General features: G+C 40.1%; 1 protein-coding gene across 5 annotated transcripts in view; it reads left to right on the plus strand.

Moving 5' to 3' along the window:
- The window catches only part of TSPAN4 (tetraspanin 4), a 573,087-nt gene that overhangs the window by 495,106 nt on the left and 58,000 nt on the right, over positions 1-19,981 (plus strand). For all 5 annotated transcript variants that reach the window (XM_067540551.1, XM_067540550.1, XM_067540552.1 and 2 more), the window contains one exon: positions 15,231-15,305. In XM_067540551.1, coding sequence (XP_067396652.1) covers positions 15,231-15,305 — 75 coding nt within the window. The remainder of the gene's footprint in view (positions 1-15,230; positions 15,306-19,981) is intronic.

The following is a 19,981-nucleotide window of genomic DNA, read 5'->3' on the forward strand; positions in this document are numbered from 1 at the left end:
CATGGTAGGCGTTCTAGTAAAATCCCTTTTACTTCCCTGCCATTGAACCCAAACAAAGGAACAGTTTGTTCTTTTTGCATATTCTTTTGAACTGACTTCATCAAAGTTGCCTCTGCTCTTCTATCAATTAATGCTAGCAACCACTGTATATTTTCTTTCATCCCCATTTGCCTTGTATTTATGTATGGTCTACCACAGAGGTTCTTAGACTGGGGGACGGGCCCCCTAAGGGGGCACGGAGTGTATTCTGAGGGGGGGCATGAGAAGCTTTAGGGAAAAAAAACTTACTGAACACATTTTACCCACCACCATGAATAATTAGCCAAGCTGATCCCTCCAGACAGATCAGGTCCTCAGCTGGCGCTGTGCATTTGACTCGAGATGATGCTGTGCATTTGGATGGATTTTTGTTAAGCTTGCATAGCATTATACAAAGTTGTTGCCATCTGTACTTTAATCTATTTGCTATGACACAGTGTGCACATTTAATTGCAAGCATCGATCACCAGGGCAGTTTTGCTTTTGCTCTTATTACAATGGATCGTGGGCTCTGTTTCAATCAATGCCTTGATTCTTTTCATATATAGTGAGAGTTGCGTATTGGTTTTTCTTTATCAGTATATATAATTGTGTAGTGGGGAGGGGGTGTAAACTACTCCAGGCACAAAGAAGGGGGGACACGATCAAATAAATTTGAGAAACACTGGTCTACCAGTTACGTGGGGCTGTAATTTAGAAACCAATATTTAGTCTTGAGGGCAGGAGCTGCTAGGGGCTAGGCATCCTCATAGAGGTGTGGAACTGCCTTGAAGGCTGTTTATATTTATTTGTGCCAGTTTGTGACAAAACACCATGAGGGCTGAGCAGAGTATGCTCTGTAGTTAATAGCTCTGGCCCTGGGCTGTGGCACTGGTTGGGATTGTTTCTTTTCAGTCCGTTCCTTTCCCATCAGATCACTTAAAGCTGGTGGATACTCTTTGGTGGGTTGACCATCAGATCGTGTCATACTTAACCCTTTGTTTAAAAGACAAGTCCATATTTCCATCCTTAATGATCATTCTGTAACTGGCGTTCCTTTTCCTTTTCTTCTAAATCCAGAAGTATTTCATCCGCTGTCACGTCCAAAATTTAAACTCGGATTAATATTATCAGGTTCACCACAACGCGCTCTATTGATAGCATAAAATAAGAGTTTAAAGATTAAACCAAAATAAATTGTAAATACAGATCTCTGCAGACACTGAGAGCGTTAAACCTTTATGACACTTGGTTATATTTGGGAGACAAAGGAGGAAACCTGTTAAAATTGTTTGGTTAGCTTTAACATTTTATAACATAACTATGTAACTTATTTAACTTGTATTGTTATATTTCTGATTACATTTTTACTATAACATTCTTATAACTATATTTAAAGGTGCAAACAAGTTGAAAAAAACTTAAACAAGAAATTGATATTTTGTTAAAATTCCCTTTACATTACTGTTGAAGTTCTTTCCTTACATTTTTTCTTTGACAAAAACTATGCTTAATAAAAAAAAAGAATTTGTTTGCAGTTGCATTATTTGTTGAGGCAAAAATATATGTGATTTGTAAATGTATATGTACATGTATTTATAACTGTGGCCTTTTGAGCTTTGCAAAAAAGATTGGTATCATGATGGTTATGCTCCAACCATAATACTAAAAAAAAAAAAAAAAAAAAAAGTAGTACCACTTCTATTAAATTAACTTCTTTTTGCAACAGAATGAAACCAAACACACACACATACATAGTCACATGACACACACACACAACACAGGATATTATACATGACAAACTTATAATTAAAAACAAATGTCACCAAAATTATACTTACAACTATATCAAATAAAACTTTAAGAAATTAGTCATTGAAGTAATACATCTTAGAAAATAAACAGATAAACAGAAGAGTTAACAACTAAATAAGCAGGAAAACCTTAATAAGAATTGATAAAATTTCATATTAAGTTATTTACCCCCTTTGTTAGTAACTTAAAATGTTCCTTATTACTTTATATTGCTTTACTTTAAAACTTTGCTACATGGAAATAAGAAAAACCAAAAATTCTAAATATTAATCAGTGGTTAGGATTAAAAACAGAATTGGTATTGCTGTTGCTTGGCAACCATAAAGTCAGGCATAATTCCAACTGTTGCATTTCTGAAAGGTTAAAATAATTAATTTACTAGACTTATTTATAGTAAAGTTTTTCCTGGTTTTCTCTTCTCTTTGCTGTTTTTGTTTTGTTTTGTTCTCAGTTGCTTCGTCTGTGATGGAAGCTTCTGTAATAACTAACTTTTAAAACAAAAGGGGAGAAAGTTATTAAGAGCAACCTAGGAAGGGAGCAAGATCTGAACCAATTAACTACATCAAGGTATCTTCAAATACAGGCAGCAGCGAGTTTAGAAGCCAGATATTATCATCTCAGAGTAAGGCTCCAGGGGTTAAAGCAGATGGAAACCTGTACCCCTCTATTTTTTTATCCTGACTCTGAAAGGAGAATGGGGGTTGTTACCTGCTCTTGTGAAACCTGAATTTATTTCTTCAGCGTCTGTTGCTTTCGTGTGCATGCCAAATGGATTGCAGGAACATCCTTATCTGCTGTAGTTAACTATTTGGTGACAACTTCAAATGTTAATCCATCAATTCTACTAATATGCTTTGTGAACTGTTCCATTTTTTCTACCAGTTCAGCGGAAGTATTGTTTGCTATTACTCCTCCCTCCTCTGAAAGCTTGTCTACTGTTTGATAACTTGTGCTGCTATGTGTGTTATGTATCTGTTCTTTCTTAGGATCATAGCCTTCCTGATATCTTAACAACAGATCATTTAAACAATCCTCCTTATGCAGTGTGGGAACAGTATCAACGAGACATGGGTCAAACCCCAGGTTTTCACACACCTGTTTCAATAGGAACTTGTCAGCTAGACCTGGAGGTTTCGGGGTGTCCCCCTTCATGTCTGAGTTAAACCCGTCTTGTTTGCACATAGGAAATATCCTTAACTTGAAGATTGCAATTCTACAACCTTTCTGCCCGTCTGTGACCCTTTGTAACCTCAATTCAAACAGACAAAGTCAATACAAGTCAAATCAATAAAGTCAACTCAAATATCAATTTTGGCTTTCCAACTTCAAGCTCTGCTTTTTAACTCACAAATGAACAAAGTCAAGCTTCACTTGACACAATGCCCGCATTCTCCACCACTGTTGGGTCAGGATTGATTCACGTACCCACAGCTGGGCACCCAATAACCATACCAGTAAAGACTAGGATTCAGTCTCTTTAATGGAAAGCTATTTATTGGAAAGGAGGTATCACAGACGAACAGAAAAGGCTACACAATGCCTCTCCTTAGTAAGCCTCAATTCCCCAAGCATAAACCCTCAGTAAATATGCTGGCCCCACATAGTGTCCTGATTAGCAAACAAAGCCTGTACAGATACCAATTCTAGATGGAGACTGTTTCCTTCCTTCCTTTTGGTTTCTTTAGGTACTTAGTCTGTTTTCTGAGTCCTCCGTAGCAGGGTCTTGGCTTCCCTGGCTTTCTGGTTCTTCTTCTTGCGTACCTGATCTCTTTAATGGTCTCTTGTGGTAGAGTGTTGGCTATTCTGACTTTGGTTCTAACGTCCCTGTTCAGATGTTAATTGGGATATGCCTCTCTCTCTCTCTCTCTCTCTCTCTCTCTCTCTCTCTCTCTCTCTCTCATATATATATATATATATATATGGCTTGTGATATTCCCCAGTACTTATACCCTTTTCCCAAAGGAGTCACATGTCCCCAAAATATGCTCTGCTAACACTTATTTAGCATATCATGATTATTTATGTCTTGTTTTTCTAATTAATTTTGAGAGGGATAACAGGGATCGGCTGACATGTACATATTGTCAAATATTCACTCGGGCACTGATGATGTGCTGTTCTACAGGGTCAATTAGTCCCAGATTCACTATTACACACACCCATGTGTATACATTAGGGAAGTGGTCATTGGCTGACCATGATCGTTGGTCTGTCACATCAGCACAGCTACACCCACAGAGCCTGGATAAATGTTCATGGCTTATGTCAGTGCCAAGAGCAAGATCTGTATTCTTAGTGATTTACGATATAATTTATCTTAATGTTAAAAGGCCTCACTCTCAGAATCCTTTAGCACTCAGATGTACCAAACTTTACCAGTCTCATGTCAACCACAGTGATTTATAGTAATTTAGTACCGGCCCAACACCTAGCTTCTAGAACATGTCTTTTAAAAAGCACTCAGTGGTGACTCAGTATTAGAAGAGGTTATCATGGGACAGTGCTTAAACCATGATTAATCACTGTTCTTTAATTGCATTAAAGAATGTTATTAAAGATGCAAAATCAAGCACTCAGAAGCTAGGAAATGCCAGAATTAGGGTTGCTCATGTATTGACAGAACAGGAGAGACAGACTTCCTGCTCTCCATTCCCAGCCTCACCTGCAGCAGATCTGAAGAGCGATTACCCAGCTGGAGCTTGCCCAGTGTGGACAGTCTTCAGGGAATTTAGCTGTGAAGCTCTATAAAGTCTCTAGTGAGACTGTGTGAACTGTTGCTCTTCAAAGGCATATAACATTGTAAAATTTGGATGGATTTTCACGGGGATGCAAAAGCACATCCCTGACACAAGGGCCAACCATCTCCCCTTTGCCAAATTTCAAGTCCCTGCTCCAAAGAATGGGGATGTTAGAGCTTTTTGAAGAAAAAGTTTCCAGAATTTTTTTTAACATGGGCAAAACAATATATTTTTCCCTAGACTCTTTCTCAGAAACAGCTGATCCTTTTTGGCTGAAATTTCAACAAACAAACAACCAACCCTCCCCTCACCTCCAGTCCTCCCCCCACGAAAAAAGCCAAAACAAAACAAACAACAACTCCGCCTGAGGCCAACACCTGGCATGGAAAATTTCAGCCCAAATGGTTTTATAATGGGAAGTTTTATAAGAAACTGAACAAATGGTTTTATAATGGGAAGTGTCAGGCAATCTTAATAACAGGCAATGCTACCAGCCTTATCTGTAATAAGAGCAAAGAGACCCTCTCTGCTACTGAAGGCTAGAAACATTTGGTGCAGTTAGAGTGATATAATGTAATAACAATATTTATGCCTGGCTCTTATATGGCTCTTTTCATCAATAGATCTCAAAGCACTTTATAAAGGAAGGTAAGATCTCCATTTTACAGATGAGGAAACTGAAGCATAGAGGCAAAGTGATTTGCTCAAGATCACCCATTAAGTCAGTTGCAGAACAGGGAATAAAACCTAGATCTCCTGACTTAAACAGTTTACATTAAAAAAACATACTGCAAAAAATATTTCTCAAAACATACAGCTTGAAAAGGTTGTGGGGCAGCATGCCACTACTTGTAGTGCTGCGATGCCAAAATTACTGTAATGCTGCTGCTATTTACACAGTTTACATTTTGAATCTTTTCCTTTTAAAAAAAAAAACATATGCTATTGCAAGGAGCTTCAATCAAGATCAGGACCCTTTTGTGCTAGGTGCTGTGCAAACAGATAGGTAGATACAGTACCTGCCGTGACATGCTTATAACATAGGGCCATGTCTACACGCATAGTTCATACTACGGGAGTGTAAATAGCAGTGTGTACCAAAGTGCTACTCTGTAACTCCCCCATGTGGAGGCTGCAGTTGTGAACTAAAAGGTTCCTAGTTTGCATTAACATAGTCGTCGTCTTCATACAGGAGTACATACATGTGAAATAAGAACCTTAGTTCGTGCCTGCAGCATCCACACAGGGAAGTTACAGTGCAGCACTTTGCACACTGTTACACACACACCCTAGTCCAAACTGCAGGGCAGTGTAGACAAGTCATAAGAAACATGATACATTTACTCCTTTACTTCTAGATCATTAGACTGTGATTTTATTGGCTATTAACTCCAGTCATGGTTATTGTTCATGTCTTGGGCATCTTTTAGCATCTTCTGTCCTGACTTTGTGAGGAAGTTTTCCTAACTGCATTAGGAGTCATTTCTAAAGGGCAAGTGCCTTTCCCATCCTTTTCCTTCTTTTCCCCTTCCCTTGGTATTCATAAAAAAATATTATCCAAGACTACATATATAAAGAAATAAGTGAACCTGTCATAATGTTCCTGTTCTCCATTAACATATCAAATCAAGGTGCTTTCTGGGAATTATGCAAAATAAGACTTTTTATGAGACCTATTAAATATTAAAAGCTTTTGCTTTTAAAAGTGGGGGAAAAACACAATTTTTTTTTTTAAATGAGTATTCATGAAATCTTTACACTGTATCGCATTATTATGTATTTTGCTTATGTCTCGTACCATTATGTTAGAGAGAAATTATTTTTAGAGAATTTTAAAACAAATGTGTTGGGATGATACTTGTATTCCTCTTCCTGTAAGGCCAGAGCTAACATTTTCACACACTAGTACCTACAGATAAGCACCTGAATCCATATTTAGGTCCCAGTCTAGTGCTCATTGAAGTCAATGAGTGCTTTTATTGATTTCCATGGGTGCTGGTTTGCCCCTCATGCACCTAAATAAGTGGCCTCATTTTCAGAGGCCTGGACCCCATGTAACTCCTAGTAAAATCAGTGACAGTGGGTGCTCAACACCTCTTAAAATTTGGCCACTTAAAGTGTCTAACTTTAGGTATCTACGTTTGAAAATATTGGTCCTGCCTTACTTTGCATGAGTCAAACTGTACGTGGCTAAGGCCTGGTCTACACTGCCAGCAAAATTCTTCAGCAGTCGATGAAGTATAGCTTGCATAACTCCTGTTGACTTCGTAATTTCCCATTAGCACGCCGTCTCCATTGTGCTGTGCTGACGGGAAATGCGTACCCGTCGACGCAGTGCTATGCTTTTTGTGGAGGTGGTTTTATTAAATCAACTTCTGGATTGATTGAACAGGTCTTCACTCCCACTCAATCGATCTGGATAAATTGATCTGATGGCAGTGAATTTGCTGCCGGCAGTGTAGACATATCCTGAGAAGGGAGCCTTAAAACAAAAGTCCCAAAGCCTCTAAACTTGATCTCTAGTACCTTTCCTACATATACGAATGGCACAACTTAAAAGTCAATTAACTTGGTATCTGCATTGGCTAGATGTAAGTACCATGCGTGCCAGTGAAAGGGAAGAAATCTCCACTTCCCAGTGCAATAAAGCTCCTGTCCAACATTTTCAGAGTGAGTAGTGAATTTGGATTCCTCAGTTGTGGGTGCCCAACCTGAGATACCTCAGCACTTTCTGAAAATGAGGTCCTTTTAAGGCATTTCTCCTTGGGATACACCCAAAAATCACTTATTTACATTTGAGAATCTTGGTAATTATTTTTTTTTTAACCTTGTAGAGTTTCCAGTTTGCAGGCCTTAAATCCATTTTCAGTTTTTTGGGGGAGGAATTTCACATTGGTGGAGAGGGAAATGTCGTGGATTGATTTTTAAAAGGCAGCGATTTGAAGCCAAACAAAAGTTTGGAACGTTAGAAGTAGTTTTAGCAGAGGTGGATTACTTAGCAAAAGATCATGAGATGATCAAAGATCATGAGATGATATCATTGTCACTCTGTATGTGTGGTGATGGTGTATGTACATGTGTCATTCATCTTCGACAGTTCCCAAAGCTAAAATCCAATAAATAGAACTGGTTAGTGCAAATTACCTTAATTCTCCAAACTGTAGCCTAATGCCCACCTGGATTGCCTAATGGGGGAAAAATAGATAAGTATTGCACATTTCTATTTATTATTTGTATTTTCATAATGCCTAGGAGTCCAGTTTTGTGTGAAGCATTATACAAACACAGAACAAAAGAAGTCCCTGCCCCAAAGAGCTTACAGTCTGAGTTCGATTCGTGACCTTTTGGTAACACATGGTTTGATAGAAATGTCAATTTCTTTTCTTTTTCCCCTTCCATAAATAGAGGTGTGCAATGAATGAGTGAACCAGACATGAAGAGCTTTGCTCAAAAGGCCACTCACTGTGAATGGCTGACATATATGAAGAGTTAAAGGCTTTTTGGTGTCCTCTAAGGGAAAGGTCATAGTTTCAGTTTGGGACCTGAGGTGTTCTAAAGGCATAGATGATGGCAGATCATAATGAATGAATGTTTCACATTTCTAGTTTGTGTTTCACAGGGCCATTTGAAAGGTTGAACTCTGATTTAAAAAAAAAAAAAAAAAGGCTGATGACCTTTTGGTGGCCTTTGATGGAAAGGGCAAATATTGAGATTGAAGGAAACTCTGTACTCAGTAGCCCACTACATGTATCAATTTCAAGATTTTGTGTTTTATTTTGTATATGTAATTGGTGTGTGGGTGTAGGTGCATAGCTGTATATATATATTTATAAAATGTTTACACACAGAAATACAGCAACCTGGCATTATACATTGTAAGGTCTCTTGTGCCCTGATCCTGCAAAAACTTAAGCTTGTGCATGGGTCTTTGCAGGACAGGAGCCTTAGACTGAAAGTTTTTTGGGATAGAGGCAGTCATATTGTGTGTATTTGTACAGTACCTAGCACAATGTGGCTCTGATCTGGTTGAGGTCAATTGGTGCTATTTCATTATAAATAATGAATAATAATTTTAGAGTATTTACTAATCGGAAAATTCCATAGTGCACTAAATACAGGCTACAATTCTTAGTTTAGCAGATTGCTTGCTACTCATGGGGCAGATCCTTAGTTAGTGTAAATTCTGGTGTGGTTCTGTTGTCTTCAGTGGAGCTGTGTGTGTGTGTGTGTGTAGTAAAACATTATACTAGTGTTGCTTTGTTAATAACTTCTTAGGTTATTAAAACTGAAATAGTTCAGAAATTCTAATTTACTTTCCCTCATTTATGCTTTGTATCTGTTTTTGCATTTCACTTGTCTTGGACAACGAACTCCAACTAATCAGCTTTTCATAGTCCACCTGCTGTTATGCACGTGATCACATGCAAATATATCTATATTTTAGCATCAGGCACATGCTAATAAACCTAGAGGTACACACAATTCTCCAGATAGTATATACTGAAAATATACTGGTACTGTTATTTTTATGAATGTGTGCCATGAGTGGAGAGGAACTTTGCATGTTATGCGAGAGACATCTTGTGTTTGATGTGTCTGAGAGAACTGTAAGAGCAACAAAAGCATTCTGGCATGAATCTACAGATGAAAGGCCACTAATACCATAAAGGTGACTCTGACAACATATTTAGAAATACTACTACTACTTAACACTTCACATGTTCCAAGTTCTATACAGACGTCACTATTCTAAATCGTCAGAACATCCTGGTGAGGTAGATAAAAATATTACATTTTATTTTATTGATGCAGAAACAGAGATTGTGACTCGCCCAAGGCCACACAGCAACAAATAAGTGGCAGAGCCATGATTAGGCTCTAGGTCTCTGAAGCCCCAGTTATGTTCTTAACAAATCTAGACCATGGTGCCTCTTTCTGATAAATCCTTGTTTTCTGTTAGAGTGCTAGTGACTGTTTTTGATAGATTGTCTTATCTAACATATACAATTTAAAAATATCCTACTTCAATGTAGTTTTATACCAAAGAGCAAATTAAAATCCTTGCCAGTCAATCAAGACAACTGCATTCTGAGAACTATGCGAGAGGGCCAAAACTTGTAGTCAAATAGAAGGGCTTCAGAATTTCAGAGGTATTCGTGTGTGTGGGTCAGGGGAGAATTATTATCTCAGAAGGAATCAGTGATGCATAAGCTGAGCAGTCAGGATTTGTTTATCCGGAGTCGTTTGCAAACTGCCTTTCACTTGGACTTAAAGATTTAGGCCCCTGACTACACAAAGGTCATGCGTGGTGCATCTGAAGAAAGGTGACTAAATCCTGTTTCTGTTCTCTTGATTCTGAGTTGCTGCAGGCCAAAACTGTCCCCAGCACAATTTAACTTCCTGCTTGCTGGAGCATCTCATAGGTGTGCCTCAAAAACATTCCTTAATTTATCCTCACAACACCCCTCTAAGATAGGGAAGTATTATCCCCATTTTACAGATGGGTTTGTGAGATCCAGAGATTAAGTGACTTGCCCTTGGTTCTCAGAACAAGAAAATGAACCCAGATCTTCTGAGTCCTAGGCCAGTGTTGGATGAGGAGCGCTGGAGTTGGTCGGGGGTGGGGTTAAGTGGGGATCTTCTTCCTTTTGTTTGTTCCTCATCACCCCTTCCACACTGACCAGACTTAGATTTGGGGGCTGCGTCAACTTAAAAGTAGGCTCCATAGCTCATTGAATGTCCTGTTGTCTATTCCCTCAGCTGAGCTCTATGCGGGGAAGCAGTGGCATGTGAATGAAGTGGAGGGGAAAGGTTGAGAAATGGCACTAGATTAGCGGTGCAGTAGCAGCAGCAAGATGAGGAGGAATATCCTTTCCTCCCCTTCCTTCACTCCCACAGAATCCTAGAGCCTGTGGGATTTATTTTGGCTTAACCGCTCCCTTGTGAACCACTGCCATGTTGCATCCCACCATTTAATGACAAGTGCTGTGGTGAAGCATCTCTCACTACAAGGTTAGATTAATCTTCTTTATGGAGTTCTACGTGAACACTTTGCTTTGGGATTGTTGTTTCTCAGCACATAAATCTTTATTATATCAACAGCCTGTAGTCCCATGAAATGACAGCAAAGCTAATTTTTATTCTTCTCCTTATTCATCACCCGAGTTGGGGAGCTCACTTGAAAGGAAGCTGCAGTAGAAATGGGGAGGGTTTTCAGTCGTCGTGCTGGGGTTGTGTAGGCTCACACTTGTCTGCTATATACCAAACCTGCCTTGGCTCCCATGTTTGACTTCCAAGGTGGGTGTAAGTTAGTGGAAAAACAGGTCAGTTTGTGTGGTAGGAGAACAGTGGAGCAGAATGTGTGTCTGTGATTATGGTCAGTGGATCAATAAGATGTGACAGTGTCTGGGGGCAAGCTGTAATACCACTACATCAAGGGACACTGAGGAATTGTCTTCACTTCTTACAAAGGTGTTTTTTGTGTAGTGAGATAACACACACACAATAGTTACCTTGTCTTCACTTAGGATTTTACAGCAAGAGATGTGCAGTGTTTACTATGGGGTAGGAAGGCAAGGTCATCACTGCACCCCCTTCTAGAGGTTGATCTCCCTCGTATGCCTGGCAGTCAGACTACAGTGCCTTGTCTCCACTATGTTTTTTACAGCATGTTTGTTAACCCATGGTAAAAATGTACCTTTTTTGTCAGTGGAGACAAGCCATGAAAGACATAAGGTTGAAGGCTTTTTTTAAACAGTGTGGTTTTTTTTTGGAGAAAAGAAATCATCCTTTTTTGTTTTGTTTTTGGCTTTGGAGATGGACAATCGTCTTTATATACCATGGTTTGGAAAGTTCACAGATCTATTCTATTCTAGTTTACATAGGTTTTTATGTTGCCCTCATATAGTATCTGGGTGTCCAACTTAAGACTCTGGCGGCTAATTTAACAGAAGTGCTGAGCACAGTTAACTTCAGAAAAGGAGGAATACACAATTAATAGTCGTTATTGAAAAGTTTGGTTTAAGTGATTTGTCCAGCATCACATGAGAACTCTGTGGCAGAGACAGGAATGTAATTGACTCCTTCAGGGCAGCATTCATCTGTTTTAACCATGAGGCCATCCTTTCTCCTCCTGCAATCCCCTGTCATTTCATTACACAGCTTCCAACTTCAACAAGTGAACCAAAGTTCTATAGACAACAACCTCCTTCACTACTACACAAACCCCAGTTCATCACTAGCAAGTCCATCATATGCACAGCAAGTGGCATGGGTCCTGTATCAAAACCTGTATGCGATCATGTAATTAAAGACTGTATCATAATGCAGATGCATAAGGAAGCCATACAGGATTTCCACAGGCCACTTTAATTTGGGCATTTCCTATCTTTTGACTGCTTGACTTTGCAATGCTGATAATGCTTTAAATATTTTTGTGAAATTTCCTTTTTAAAAAAAAAAAAAAAAAGCAAACTTTAAGAATGGAAATTCCATCATATTGGCATCATATTGACACCCATATGGGTCATCAACAGGGTTGGAACCTTTGGATCCACCGCCCACACCTCTGCTACTTGACCTAAGGGCATAAATGATAGCAATAGTGGGTTGTCATCCCCTGTGTGGACCAGCACTAGAATGGGATGAGACACACATTTTGCCATTGGGTTATGTAGATTTTTGTTGACAGCAGAGGAACTGGGAGATTCAGGAATTTTGGGTTCCATTCCAAGAGAAAAGTGTGGTCTAGTATACATAAACTATGCTGCCCATTTCCCCCAAGCTTGAACGTTTCTGCTCCATTTCTACTGGCCCGTCTCCTCCCCCTAATTCCTGGGTCCTTGTTCTGGACCAATTCCGTTAACCTACCCCGGCCCAGTCACTACTCTTCATGCTTCTCATCTGTGTCCTTACTCAGCCCATCTTAGTCTTTCCCTTCTGACTCCCTGTCTGAATCCAAATCTAACCTCTCAACTTCCAGTCTCTCCCCCCCCATACACACACGTAGTCCTAGTTCCTCTCTCCCCTCTATTTCTATCTCCCCCCTCTATTTCCAATTTCACCAGACACCTTTCCCAGTCTATTCCTTTCACTTCCCCACTGCCTCTGGTCTGGCTTTTGTCCTCTCTATATTAGAATCAGACAACTTCCTCACCATATTGCCTGCGTCCCAACAGGGGGGTCATTGAAAGTACAGGAGGGACAGTTGCTTGCACTCAGTGATGGTGCCTGGCTCCATGCAATCCTGGAGTAGCTGGGAGGAGACATTGCAAGGCAAATTCTTCTGAATCCCCATAGGCCAGGCTGGAGCATACATGGTCCTGTCCCACATAGGAACTGTGAGAGCATGGAGTATGATCAGTTGCTCTGTGGGGGATAGCACATGTGCTGTCTAATCAGCACTAGGAACTGTGAAGGGCTGGAGCATGTGAAGTTGCTCTCTGGGGATGGCAGCATGAGCCAGATGCCTGGCATGGAAAAGTTTAGCCAGAACAGTCAAAGTTTTGAGCAACTGATAACAAATTCTTATAATCGGAAGTGTGGGGCAAGCTTCATAATAGGTGGTGTCTATAATATACCTGTTCACCAGCTTTTGCCCAGTGATCCCTTAGGTTCTCAGAGGAAAAGTGCAGTTTATGGACATACTCAATAGTTAACGTGCATTTTACAGTTACACAGTATTTCTAATGGGGGGGGGTAACGTGTCCCAGTGGAGGTAGGCATCAAGGAACAGGGTGTTCTTGCAGTACCACAGTATTAAAATACGTGGTGACATACTTTGTCTCTTGGTCATTGAATACCGCACTGCAATTTGAAATCACAACATTTTAGGTTAATGGCACATGGGCTGGTATTCACCAACATGCAAAGAGCCATTTGTGAATGGTAATGACATGGAGGTCAGCCTGGGAGGTTGCTGCCATGAATGGGTGCCCTGACCCAGAACTGGGTGAAAGTATATTCTGGTACTAGGGTCACTCTTGTCTTTAGATTCCAGCAAAGAAGTGCAAACAAACTTTAATTTAAGACTCTTGGCACCAAATGCAATAAAATGTGTGCAGAGTACCATTATACTGGTGGAAAATTGTTTGCTGTCTCCAGATCTTTTGCCATTTATTTTATCACAGAAATGCATAGGTTCAAAGGTTTGGCTTCCACTCATCAGGCAAAGAAAAACTCTGATAAGGCTTTTTAGCCATTCAAGTTTTATAGGTTTTCAGCTGAGTGACTGAAGGAAAAGGAGCAGTAGATTTCTCACCCCTGAGACTGAGGTTTCAATCAAAGCAGTTCTGCTCAGTTATAAAATTCTAACCTTGCAGGCAGGTGTGTGTAGTTGTAGAGGGCAGTGGAGCCTGTGAGCTCTCCTGATTATATGGGGTTTCTAAACGATCCTCTCTTCCTCGCCTGCCTTTTCATAACTCCATGAACTGTGAATTAGGGCCTGTTCCAAAGCTCACTGAAATCAGTAGGAGTCTTTCTGTCTACTTCAATGGACTTTGCATCAGACAGGGAACTGTCCTGCACAAATCCTTGGAGACAGACAAAAATAGCTTAGTAGCTCTCTTCGGTTTCTTAACTCTACAGTGCCATTCTGCTATGACTGTACCACAGCCCATCTAGAGTTGGAGTGGCAATGTTTTTTCTCATCATCACATAATGTGAAGGGTGGGATTTTCAGAATTGCTTAGCGTTGGCCTAACTTTGTTCTCACTGAAGTCAGTAAGAGCTGAGCCCTTTTGAGAATCCTAACTGAAATCACAAATCCAGGAACTTGTGTACTTTTTATAAATCCCACTTTGGGGGTTAGATGGGATGTTTCCTCAGAGCCAAGAAGCGAAACTGAGCAATTTTTTTCCTAATGCCATAAATACAAACGTGACACCTTTCAGTTCAAACCTTTTGAATAGTTTATATGCTTAGCCTGAAGAACACTTCACGCTATCTTTGTACACAAACATTTAAATGTTCCTTTCACTTTCCCTGTAGTCATAATGGAGTGACCTGTGGCTTTATTGTTCCACAGAGGGAAGCACCCTGTACAGAATGAGAAGAATAGAGATGTCAAAGCCATCTCATTAACTGCAAAGATTTGGTTAAACAAAAAGAAAGCCCAGACTGTTTGGTAACCTCAAGGTGTTGCTGGCAAACAGGACATCTATCAAAGCACCAGAACTGCACATTAATTTTAGGGCCCAACAACTTGAAAAGTGTCCAAGTGGGCCAAATCCTGCTCTCACTAAAGTTAGTGGGAGCCGAAACAGGCGCTCTCTCTCTCTCTCTCTGGGTGTGGGGGTGTGTGTGTGTGTGTGTGTGGGTGGACCAGTGGTTCTCAACCTATTTACCATTGTGGGCCGCATCCAATACTGCCTGTGTGGCCCTGAGGATGTCACATAGGCCACAGCTGTGTGCTGTTTGGACCACAAGTTGAGAACCACTGGTCTGGACACTCTGTGTCCCTGACTAGTCCTGTGTCTGCGTGGTGCATACCCCTTGCTCGGTCACAGAGCTGTAACTCTGTATCCTGCCATCCATAAAACAAAAGCCCCCTTTTTGTGCATGATTTGCCGAATGTAGTTATTGTGCAGCAGGAGGAAGATGAAACAGATTTTGATGTTTCTGGGTTTTTGTTTCTTCCCCTGTCCCCTCTTCTCTTGACAGTTTTTTATCATGCTGTTAATTATATTCCTGCTGGAGCTCACCATCGTGATTCTGTTCTTCGTCTACACCGATAAGGTATGTTAGATTTTTCTCTCTTCTTTCCCCTTAGCAATCTTTTTATGCCCCTTCCCTTATAAATAAGTCATGAAGTGCTCGCCTTGGCATGCACATCATGCTTCTCTCTTTCTCAAGTCACCCCTCTCTGAAGATGTGCTCTCAGAATACATAAACAGATTTCCTGGATTTGAGTTGCCTGTCTCTCTCTCTTGTTCTCACACACAAGTCAAGGTCAGAAGTATTACCAAAGCAATCACCATTTAGAAGAAAAGGGAACTCTCAGCCGAGGAAGGGGTGGAAAAGAGAGAAATACCTCAGAGGCGGATGCTAATAGCAATTGGATTTTTTTCAGTATGTTTGCATTTCAAAAGCGACTTTGAGATTGTTAGAAAGTATGAATGGGACAGATATAAAAGGCAAATAGGTTGTCATCTGTCAAATTGGTTCCCGAGAGCACCTATGGGCAGTCTGAGATTCCAGCTAACCGCCAAGGTGATTGTGTTGAGGGTTAATACAAGAGCCTTTCGCTTCTTTGTTGATTTGACCTTGATGGACCACTGGTCTGATACAGCAAGGCCATTCCTGTGTGTCTATGGCAAATGAGCATAGCTGGTGTAAGGGTAAACTGGGTCTCTCAAACCCATTAGGGGTCTTGAAAAGAGTTAAAATAACGAGTCCAGAAGAACCATTGGATTAAATATTTTTAGGCATTCAAGAGGCTTCTATTGAAGTCTCTTACAATAGACTATTCAGGAAACTTGATAACTGTGGGTTGAGTGGTAAAATTCTGCCATGAATTAAAAATGTTTTAGGAGCTGGGAGTTAGAAGCAGGATAAATGACTGCTTCTCAGAATGGAAAGACATTAATAGCAAGATGCTTCAAGGATTAGGAATAGAATAGTGAATAATAAAATGGCCACCATATTTTTTTGGAAGGCCCAAATTTATTTACAGGAATCAAAATTGTGGATGATTGTGAGAGACACCTCAAAAACACCTAAAAGAATTAGATTACTAGGCAACAGCATGGCAAGTAAAACTCAGAATTGATTCGCAAGGTAATTTACATTGGAAGGGACAATTTAAAACTACTCATGCATGTGGATGGGTTCTGAATTAGTTGTAACCTCTCAGGAAAAAGGTGTAACGTCACAGAGGACAGTTTAATAAAGGCATCTGCTGAATGTGCAGCAGCTCTCCAAAAAGCAAATACAACATTTGGCTGAATAAGAAGGGGAATCATATGGGAATTTTCTAATGCCATTATGTAAATTGATGGAATGACCTCACCATGAATTCAGCATTGAGTTTGTCACCTCATTTCAGAGAAGGGTAATGAAAATGATTAAAATCACTGGGGGAGGGAACTTTCATATGAATTGGGATTAAAAAGTTTAGCATGGTTTAGTCTGGGAAAGAGGCAATATTAAGAAGAGAGATGATAGTTATTTAAAATATTGAATGGTATAGTGAAGGCCAACCATATTTTCCTCTTAACACAAGCACAGGAGGGGTACTTGAAATTTAAAGAAAGCATGTTTAAAAGAGAAGAAACACTTTCTATGCTGTATATAATCAACCCATAGAATTCCCTGAGGCTAATAGTTTAGTAAAATATGGGTGGGAGGAAGGAAGGAAAAGGATTGGATGTTTACATTAATAAATCATTCAATGCTGTTACACTGGCTGAGTTAATAGTTAAAAAGGATAATAGTCCTTATTTTTCAGGTCATAAACTGGCTGCTAGCAGGAGTCAGGAAGGAATGCCATTTCCCCATGCCCTGTAGATTTGCAGAATTGTTTGGTTATTTTATTGATGAGATGGGGAAGGAACTCGCCTTTCCCTGAATCATTTTAGGAGCCATGATAAGGTTGACCTCAGGAACAAATCTCATTCTAAAATGTATGCTCTAGTTCAGCCACAAGTTATTGGGCTTGCTTCAGGAATCACTGGGTGAAATTTTATGGCCTGTGGAATACAGATGGTCAGACTAAACGATTATAATGATATCTTTTAACACTAGGATACTAGACTAGGTGGATCAGTGGTCTTTGTCTGGGTTGCAGTTCCTGTGTTTCTACCTTGTACCAGACATACTAAAAATAAATAAAACATTAGCAGTCTAAAACTAATATTTCCCTATAACATGTTTAGATTAATGTCAGCCCTCTTGATCTAAAGAAAAATATTTTTATACATGCTGGTGAGAGGAATATGGCTAAACCAGACAAGTCTGAATCTAATCATGGGGGTTATCCAGTTAATGCAGCTTGCTGGAATATCTTTTAATGAACACTGTGTGTCAACGCCCACACATCAAAAGAAAACACCATTCGCTTTGCAAACCTTTATGACAAATAAGTCAGACTCAACAGGCTTCTGTGTACTAAACGTATTCAGAGAGCAGCAGGTTTCTGTAGTACCCAGAGGCCTGCTGTTGATTGTGTGTGTGTATAAAATTCTTCCCAATATAAAATGGGGAATTTTCATTATTCCCTGTTTTTGGTACCTTAAGAGGACACTGAGCAGAGAAGGAACGGGCTGCCCAACGGCCTTCCTTCACCCCTTGCTTCTTTGACAGTGTATAAAGTTCATGGAGCAGATACTCTGATGCCTTGTTACAAACATTAATTAACCCTCACAGCACCCTGTGAAGCTGGGCAGTATTACCATCTTGATAGGGAGACTGAGGCAGAGAGGTTAAGGGACTTGCCCAGGGCTACATTGGGAGTTCGTATCAGCACTACAATCAGAACCTGATACTTTGCCTTAGCCACAAGACTAAAAGAAAATAAAAATCTACAAAAGAGTTAAAAGGCTGAGCTGAGCTGATTGCAGTACTGTTTTCGGTGGTTGATTTAATAGTATACTTTCACAGATTCATGCCGCTTTTTCATTCCTTCTGCTGCAGAATGTGCACAATGATAAACTAGTAGAGAATGCCGTGCAGTATTAGGGATGGAGTGATTATACATCCGGCTGCACATTTACACTAACTTACAGTTGTCTCTTGGGTTGCAAAGCAGACTATTTCTATGTAAATCACCACGATGTTACCTATTATATAGTGCCAGGATGTTTTTGTTTTTTGTATTTTATTTTCTTTACAGTCAATCACTTATTGGGTTTTTTCTTTGTTTTTGGAAAAGAAATACTGCCCCTTTTGCTCTGGAAGAGAATGCTGCTATGCAGAGGAGCAAGATAACTCACTGACCCTTCTGGGAAGCTCATCAGCTCAGATTGGGCTATTCTTGTTAGTCAGGATGGAGGGGGTGTTGTTTCCATTCTCACTGAAAACTGCTTCTCTGAGTAATTAGTTATTGAACATTGCTCATGCTTTAGAATGGATTAACAACCACCCCATCTTCTCCCCCCCCCCCCCCCCCGTGTGAAAACTTGTCAGTCTCTCTAAAATGAGAGAGTCTAAGAGAACAACCCATCAGTACCCAGCATTGGAATGAAAGGGGAATGTGACATGACTTTAACCCTTGAGTGCTGCAGATCTAGAACAAACATATAGTGAAATGTTGCATATAGGGGGAAAACAAGACGGTATGGCATGGGGAAAGGGAGGTGAAACTATTCCATCTGATTCTGGCTCCTTCAAAAGCTGTGAAGAGGTTGATCCATAAGCCCTGCACAGCAGCAGCAGAGGTGTGTTTTGGGGTGGGATCAGAGAGAGAGCCCCTTATATTTGGGCATATACATCTCTGAGCTGGCATCATGCAGTTTAGTTTTGCCCATGACATGAATAATCTGTCTAAGTGGAGCAGGTTGTGTGTGCAGCTGTTGCTATCCACGGAAGTCCTATTCACATTATTACTGTTTCTGTAGCGTGAATGCTAAATCCAGCTCTTGGGGAAGCAGCCCAAACTCCACTAACATCAGGGGAAGTATGCCCACTGACATACAGGTTGAATTTGGCCCTTAATAGGTGTTTATTTTGCTTCCATTGACATAGACTAGCACTTGAGCTATGATACATAGTCAGGCTATTTTTATGAGTTAGCTTTTATGATTTGTGGCTGTGTAGGTATTATGAGAAGCAATTATGAAGAGGTTAAACTCCATTTTACACTGACAAAAGCAAAGCATTTGGGCTCAATCCTGTGAGGTATTGAGCTGCTTCTGGGAGATGCTGAGCACCATGAAGTCCCAGTTGAAGTCAGCACCTCACAGGGTTGGGCCCTTTAAGAATACAAACTATGCAAATAAGATGCATGGTTATGAACCAGTAATAACTTTTCAGTCCCTTTGTTTTTAACATCTGTCTTTATTTTTACTCTGTTTTCCCAGAGGCACAGAAAAAGTCTAGATTTACTATTCTTTGTAACTGTGATATATCATTTTTCAGTATGTTTGTTAATTCACATGTCCCCTTTTTTTCTGATTTATAGGTAGTATTATGGTCCTGCTATTTAGAACCTGTAAATGGAAAAACATAAATAAACAATCATTAACTTTATTTTTAAGTGACAAGCTAAATAATGCAGGGCAGTTTAAGGACTAAAAACAGTGAAGGCTCTTTGAAAGGGATGGTGTTGATTATGGGAGCAGTTAGTGCCATTGGGAATTGAGGGTTTGGACTACAATTTTTAATGGGAGTTGGGCACTTAACTCCCTTGAACCCTGTTGAAAATTGCTACCTAGATCCCGGCCGCATTAGCGATGCTGAACATTACCAGCATAGGT

Source organism: Emydura macquarii, unplaced genomic scaffold (assembly GCF_026122565.2).
Source record: "Emydura macquarii macquarii isolate MOO-44397 ecotype Brisbane River unplaced genomic scaffold, CSIRO-AGI_Emac_v2 contig_587, whole genome shotgun sequence".
NCBI classification, from domain to species: domain Eukaryota; kingdom Metazoa; phylum Chordata; order Testudines; family Chelidae; genus Emydura; species Emydura macquarii.